General features: G+C 39.0%; 1 protein-coding gene across 1 annotated transcript; it reads right to left on the reverse strand.

The window, feature by feature from the left end:
- Positions 1–1,767: 1,767 nt before the first annotated feature.
- On the reverse strand, positions 1,768–3,536 carry Osi6 (DUF1676 domain-containing protein Osi6). Its single transcript, XM_011316253.1, has 3 exons — positions 3,066–3,536; positions 2,874–2,985; positions 1,768–2,605 (listed from the first exon to the last, which is right to left on the reverse strand). The coding sequence occupies exons 1-3, from the start codon at positions 3,393–3,395 to the stop codon at positions 2,247–2,249; spliced, it is 801 nt and encodes a 266-aa protein (XP_011314555.1). The 5' UTR covers positions 3,396–3,536; the 3' UTR covers positions 1,768–2,246.
- Between the last annotated feature and the right edge of the window lie 4,145 nt (positions 3,537–7,681).

The following is a 7,681-nucleotide window of genomic DNA, read 5'->3' on the forward strand; positions in this document are numbered from 1 at the left end:
GTAGGTCTACACTTTTCTGGAGTTTCAGAATTTTATTATTAACATTTTTATAACAAAATTTACGCAGTAGCACGCAGGAATGTCAAATAATTTCCTTTATAAATTCATTCTGATCGAAATTCTACACCTTGTATTAGTTAGAATAAAATCAAAAAGAGGATTGGACTAGAGTATGAATAACGGTTTTGTTCCCATCGAGTGGGTCAGCAAATTTAATCTATCGGATTGTGGAATTATGGCCTACGAAATTATGTTCGCCAATTTTTAAAGGAATTATGAAATGACCCGTGAAATTATGATCGTCCGATGAAAAATATTGCGGAGGTGTGTCTGTTTCGAAAATAGAGAGAAACATTCACTCAGATTTGAGGATACAAAACTGGAATGAGGAGATGCTCCTACTTAAAGCTCCATCAATTATTGTTAATCAATCAATCCATAATTGCAATCGTCGGTAATCGTCTGGAAGTGATTCGATTGGAGAAATGCAATTTTTCGAATTTTTTTCAGGTTCATGGATGTTTAGCGAAGATTATTCTTCTCTCATTGTTGATTCAGGTACATTTTTTTATCGTTCAGGCAGACGTGAAAGAAGAATAACCATCAACGCAGCCGCAAGTGCTCGACCCGATTCCGAATGATTGAAGAGACAAGCCCCATAGCTAGTGGAGAAGGAGTTTGTCCGGATCTGGAATCGCAAAGTGCACTTTCCCCCTTGGCTTTGCAATACCACAGAGACAAATGTTGTCTTCAACAGGTACGCTCTTCCGTACAGGTGGATTGCGTAGACCGGTAATACCTTGAAGGTCTCGGCGTTCAAGTTCGTGACAATGATCTTGAATTTGCTGGAGACACGCGAGATAAAAATTCCGGAATTAAGTAATTCCCTTGTACGAATGCCACGATTTCGTCACATTTTTTTTTCTTCTATTTCTCTCATTGAATAGATCTCATTGTTTACAGATTTTCTGCGCCATTTTCGCAATAATTCGCGTTTTATTTTAATTTTTTTTAAACTTTTAAAACGAATCACAGAGGAAATCTCCGAAATTTCGTCAGTCGTTAATTAATGGGAAAACGCAAAAACGTTATATTTTTTCACGTCAGTTTTGTCACGGCTTCGAACATCCTTAATTGGCGAAACTTTGGCAAATTTTGAGATAAAATCATTTTTTTTTATCGTTTGAATTGCCTCCCTGTTAATCAACCATAAATCATCTCCTAAAATATTCAAATTAATTCACTCCCGAACTGCTCAGAATTAAAAACGGTATCCGTCATAAAAAATCCCAGGCATAATTACTAGAAATTCCTTGAAATTCGTCCTACTGGCCCCATATCAATGGTCATTTCTGTTGACACATCATCTCCTGTGTCACTTAAAGTACAACGAAGTTGTTCCGATCCAAGTGCCAGTTTGGAATTCAAGTTTTCTCAACGATACACGCGATGTCACGGTATAACGGGCTCAGTACGATCGAAATTCTGTATGAATAAATATCTACACTCACAAAAAAAAAAAAGAAAAACAAACTCCATGCGATGTTCCAAGAAATGCGAGAAAGTCACGTCAATTTGCCGGGAATGCGATCCCCGGGGAACTCAAAACTGGGACAATCGTTTTTTTTGTTAATATCTCCTGGTTTTTTAGGGACTCGTGCATCGCCTCCCAATCACCTCTCCCCCCTCCATCCCAATTTCACCCAATTAAATTTCTCACAAGATCAAAACTGAAAACAGCGACAAAAAAATATCACGAAAAGCATGTAATGGAAAATTTTGTATTTCAATTCTTCTTTTTCATCCATAATGAATCTAGAGACATGAAAAAGTGATTCCCTTGATTAATTACAAGTGAATTCGCAAGTGTTACAAAACTATGAAGAGAAAATGACAGAGTAATTACTATTTAACAAAAGTTGGCAGAGTGAAATGCGCGGAGTGCGCGTCGTCGACAGAGAGAGGCAGATGCTTAAAATATACATTTGTTTTCATGTAGAAAAATACAAAAATTGTCAAATATATATAATAATATATATACATTGAGCCATTGATAATTGGTCAAGGCCATTCTTACAAACAACGATAAATAAAAAAATAAATAAATCCCCATGGACTGCGGGGAATTTCGCTACATGCCCAGGCGAACATTTGGCTTCATCTTGGATTCAACGAATGCCGATGGAGCGTTAAATATTATCGTAGGTGTAATTATTTGGCAGCTGTTGGTGTTTTTGCGCTAGATTTCAGTGGTGATAGCCGGAGAATGCCTGGCTCTGAGCAGATGCGTATCCGGCGTGTCCATCCTCCCAACCACCACCGCTGGACCATCCACCAGATGAAGCAGGTGCTGACCATCCACCGCTGTTACCATTGCTCCAGCCACCAGCATTGTATCCAGTGACGTCGTGGGAGGCGCCCTTAGACCACAGTGACCTCAGTCCAACGAAAGCCGAGAAGATGATGGAGAGCACTGAGGCAATCAGAGCCTTCTTGGCGAGAAGGGCAATTCCGAAGTAGGCGAGAGTCGCCAGAACACCGATTTTCACTTTAGCGGCGATCAGGAGAGGGAGGATTTGCTTAATGAGCTTCTTCTTTCCACGACCTGAGAACAATTCAAACTCGTCATTTATTTTTGGAAATTTACCTGTGATGTACTAATTTCAAGACATCCATATGGCAATTGAAAATATTGATATTTTTTCAAATATTTCTTTCCAACGAACAATGATAATGAGCGAAGGTTACTTTAATTATTGATTGAGCTTGTTTTAATCTCGATAATTAAATATTCATAATAAAAAAATCCAGACTAATAAACAGTCGGATTGACCCATTTCGTTAAGCTATTTCAAAGACAGGTCGATCTTTACCTTCAAAAATCTCGCTGGTGGCATCAGCGGCCTGCTGCACTTCCTGGGGAACTGAGGCAACCATGGCGCGTGCAGACTCACCCATTTTCTGAACAGCTGGGGCGAAGTTGATCTGGAAACGCAGTAAATACGTGAAATTGAAAAATCCATTCGATCTCTTCCACCAAGAGATTGAATTTCGAGTGAACTTACCCTCAAACTGCGACCAGTCAGGAAATCGCTGACCTCTTCTCCAACGAAATTCTCGAGTGCGCTCTGCCTGTCAGCGACATTGGATGCAGCTTCGATCTCCTGATCGTAAAACACTTCATTACCAGTTCTAGAGCCCCTGTCTGCACTCTTAACCAAGGAGAGACCGTTAACGATCTCCAGGTTGTCTTTGCCGAAGAAATTTTTGGCATGCCTGTAGAGGCTCTTCTGGACGCAGGAGATACTGTCCTGTCGCAAGCACTCGGTGATATCCTGGCCGCTGATAGCGACCACTGCCATCGATAGACACACGATTGTCAAGAACGATTTCATTTTCACGTTTTGTGTATCTCCAAACTAAATAGCCAGTCAACTTGGAATAATCTCGGTTGAGAACACGCGAATTGATGATGAATCTCTTGAGATTGTTGTCGCGTTGTCTTGTAACACTTGCTCACACGTGGTGAAAATTTCGTGTGGTCCATCCGACAAGCTCTTTACCTTATATACCTTTATATTTGGCGTTTCTCCCACCACCTTTGCCAGGCGAGGTCCCCACCCCGGGTCCGAGGATCCACATGTGTTATTTTTTTTCTCCTCTTTCTATTTGCGTATGCGTTTGTGTGGGTATGAGTTATTTGTCGTGTGGTCGTGTACATTGTCCCGCGGTTCGAACGCACGAGCCCGAAAGTTTATTCACTAATGGGACAACACCATGAAGTAGAATTCCCACCTCTAGGTCGACCCTGGCCACCACCCAAACCCCAGGAACATGGCAAATAGCCGCACCTCCTTCCACCGCCTCCTTCTATTTTTTACATTTTTATTTCATTATTTCAATCCATCGTACCCTCAGTTTTTCGAATTTCTCGAAATTCATCAAAATGCCAACTCTAACGGATCACATTTTTTGTTAATGCGTGGCACTTCGAAATAGAAAAAGATTATCTGTTTTACTCGTGACACGGAATTTGAGGTACAGTTAATCCCGTGGGTTTTATTCTAATTTCATTTATTTCGAGGAATTGATGATTATCGTGGGTTTATCGCTCGTCCAAATATCTGACTTTTAGGCTCCCGTCGGGAAAAAATGAGAACAAAATTCATAAAGGAGGGGAGAGATTTGTTTTGACCCCTTTTGCCTCACTCTCTCGAACGGATCATTAAATTAAAGTATATTAATACACGAGGACATTTTTAAGATGAAATTTCGATCACGAAATCGCAATCTCCATCGATTTTTTTAATTGTTAATTAATATTCCATACAGCAGTCAGATACATGCCGATAATTAATACATATCCCACATATATACCGTTTTCCGTGGGGGTGGATAAAATAGAATAAATGTTTTTTTCATCGGGATTAGTTTTTTGAAAATATCTTGGAATTGAGAGAAGATGCTGATATTTCCATGAATATCTTTTTTGTAGCTGATTTTTAGTTCTACAAACAATATATAAGCATAAATATTGCTATCTCGCTTAAATACTGAGATATCAGCTGAAGAAAAGGGTGGAAAAAAAAACACTTGGAATTTGCCACTTTGTTGAAGAAATCAGTTTCAATGATTTTCTCCGTTTGCTTCTCCACTCGGATGCTCTTTTAATAATTCTTATTTGTGTATGTTCTAGATACATCCGATAAATAGTGACGGTAATTGCTCTTTAGGGTGATTGCAGGGTCATTGTCAGTGTCGCGGGCGTTGTGTAAAAAAAAAGATAACGTGCGTCATAAAAAGTGAAAGTCATGGAATGGTATAACTATTCTGGGCACGAGCGTGTGGGGCACAGTAATACCCCTTCTACTATCCCTCTGGTTGAAATAAAAATTGTTTTTGATGGTTACGAGTAATTTAATCGTCGTTCACTTTCTATCATGCGTTCATCCACAGAATCGACAATTGGCTGAGGTGGAGTCCCAAAATTTACGTGAAAATAATATAAAAATTTGGAGAGTACGAAATAAAAAATGGCGATTGCAAAAATGAAGAACAGTTGGCTGAGATATAATTGCCGAACGGTGTAGCTCTTTGCAATTATCAACCACTTTCCCCACTTTCTGGCTAGCCCATAATGCACTTATCCACTTTCCGCCCCGGCGCAACCGCAGAACCGGAAAAATTGATTGGTAACTCAGTAGGTGACCGGATGTACCAAAGACAGATATCGTTGCATGAATGAAATTAAGCAAGTGCTAAATTGTATTTGATCGGCTCCGAGGAGATCCCGGATCCGACCTTCGTTGTTCCACTTATTTCACCACTTTCTACTCTGACCCATGCCACTGTCTTCCCTCTTTCTCCTTGCACCAAAGCCCGCCCCTATCATTATCTCGCTTTTCGTTTCGTTTTCTCAGTGAGAAAGGGCTCCATTATAAGTCATTGCAATGAAATCGACTGGTAAAAGTAAAATTAATTCACCAAGTAATCGTAATAATTTGGCTGCACGTCAAAATCCATGAATTATTAAAAACTTTAAGATTTTCGAATTTTTCCGATTCATTCCCACTCGCACGGGCCATTAAAACACATTTCATTTATTATTCTTGTTATTCTTATACATCGACCCTAATACGTCATTTACAGAAATATATGATAATATTATACCAATTCTGGGTAATCGGTTTAAACTATTAAATTTTTATTTCAAAAGTGAGGAAATCAAAATATCTATTTTATTCCACTGTGAGAGTAATGCTCGTTAATTATTTATGAGTATAATAAAATTATTACGAGAGAAGCATTTCCTGGGATTGACAATCAAGTTAAACATGTGAATGATTTTTTCAGATACAATTTATGTGATAAAATGTAGAGAGGAGTGTCTTATTTAATTTCATCTGTTGAAGAGTTATTAATAACTAATTATATTTATTTGTTATAGAAAATGAAGGGTTTCAGTAACTTTTTCAGGAAAATGGTGGATTTCATTTTTTCGTTGGCTTCAACCTCACGGAAAATGTCATGAGGTCATTAAATTCAGAACGTGCGAAATGATAAGTAATCGCGTGATTACAGTAGATTTACAGGAATTTTCAATTGCTCCTGGAAATATCTGAGATGAGAAAATAGGAAGAGCAAGTGGGCTAAACAATAGATTCACCTCACGTCTCTCGCTTTTCCTTAAAAATCAGTGGTACACGGAAAAGCCATCAGTATTCCCGGGAAGCAAGCACGTGACATTGTCACGCCATTAAAGGAAGTCACGTCAAGAATATTTTACGGCAAATTATGAAGGAGACCATGAAGATTGCGGCTCTTTAAAGGTTCTCCAGTTCAGTCACCGGTCAGATCTCCAGGATTTGGCGGCACATTCCAGTTCGAAATCCAAATTTCTACTCATGACAGATGTGTTCAAAAGAATTCTTCCAGAATTTGAAACGTAATGTCTTCTTTCTTCTATCCTGTAAATTCTGCGATTTCCACTACGATACGACGAAAAAATTTCTCAAACGAAAAATGATTCTGATAGCCACAGTTGAGCTTTTTTTTTTTAATTGAAAAAATATTAATATTATTATTATAGAACGGATATTAATGAATGAAGAATTTTATAATCATGTGACATTCAAGGAATGATCAATGAATTTGCATGAATGAAGATGGGTAGATCAATTCCCGCAGTTCATTCATTACCAGGGACCCATGAAGTGCGACAATGCTCAAACCATAATGTAAATTTTCAATGCTGTGATTGCAGTGGAGGGCCATTCTCGTCTGTGCGTCGCTCACTCCGCGTCTCCTCGTTTTATGATATTCGAAACGTAAAAAAGGAAGCGAGTGGAATTCGTGTCAGTGGGTCTCGGTCTCTGTCAGGGTTCCTGTAGCAGCTTGGTTGGTCAGAGGAAGGAGGTAAAAGGAAAGGTCTCAAGACAGTGTTGGTATCACCGAGGTAGGAGAAAAGGGGGCCCCAGCTACTTTTTAGTGGTCACCACTCTCCACACCATCGATTCCGGATGCAGTTACCAGAGAAATTTCATCGATAACACACTCGACTTCGAAATCACATTATCACTCAAAAAAATTCACAAAAAATTCTATTTCTCCGTCCAATATCAATCCACAAACGACTTCTCAATCAACATTCATTTCTGAAATCATAAAAACATTTATGTCTCTCATATAAATAATCTACAGATGGAAAAAATGAGTTACAAAATATCACAAATGATTCTCAATTGAAGAGAGGACACTCTAGGTGCTTATTTTAGGCACTCGAGGAACTGATAAAGACGGAACTGAAAATTTGCGATTAAAAAAGAAGGCAAATTGCGTGTCAAGGTCGTTGAATTGATTTCCTGTAGATTTATCGTGTGTACTACTTACTACTTGATTCAGTGTAGGTGAGATGTAGATTGTGGGGAGCAGATGCGAGGCAACAGGTCGGTGTCCCACTTTCCTCATTGGTCAGTATCTCCCCTACTGTCTTTATCCTGCATCTCACCTTTCCTCTCTCTTTTCCAATCCAATACAAACCCAGAAGACTCGTGTTAACATCGATGTTATGCGATGCTACACCGGACATGACTCCGATTTCGATGATCTCAATTATTATTATTTTTTTTTTTCAAAAGAAAGCGTCAATTAACTCAGCCCTTGGTTCATCACATTCGTTAAA

Source organism: Fopius arisanus, unplaced genomic scaffold (genome assembly GCF_000806365.1).
Source record: "Fopius arisanus strain USDA-PBARC FA_bdor unplaced genomic scaffold, ASM80636v1 scaffold00001, whole genome shotgun sequence".
Lineage (NCBI taxonomy): Eukaryota > Metazoa > Arthropoda > Insecta > Hymenoptera > Braconidae > Fopius > Fopius arisanus.

Coding starts and splice junctions, on each gene's coding strand:
- Osi6 (XM_011316253.1), bottom strand. CDS start 3,395: ATGAAATCGTTCTTGACAATCGTGTGTCTATCGATGGCAGTGGTCGCT. Junction 2,986..3,065: donor TGACTGGTCGCAGTTTGAGG/GTAAGTTCACTC, acceptor CTGCGTTTCCAG/ATCAACTTCGCCCCAGCTGT. Junction 2,606..2,873: donor CACCAGCGAGATTTTTGAAG/GTAAAGATCGAC, acceptor AATTGTTCTCAG/GTCGTGGAAAGAAGAAGCTC.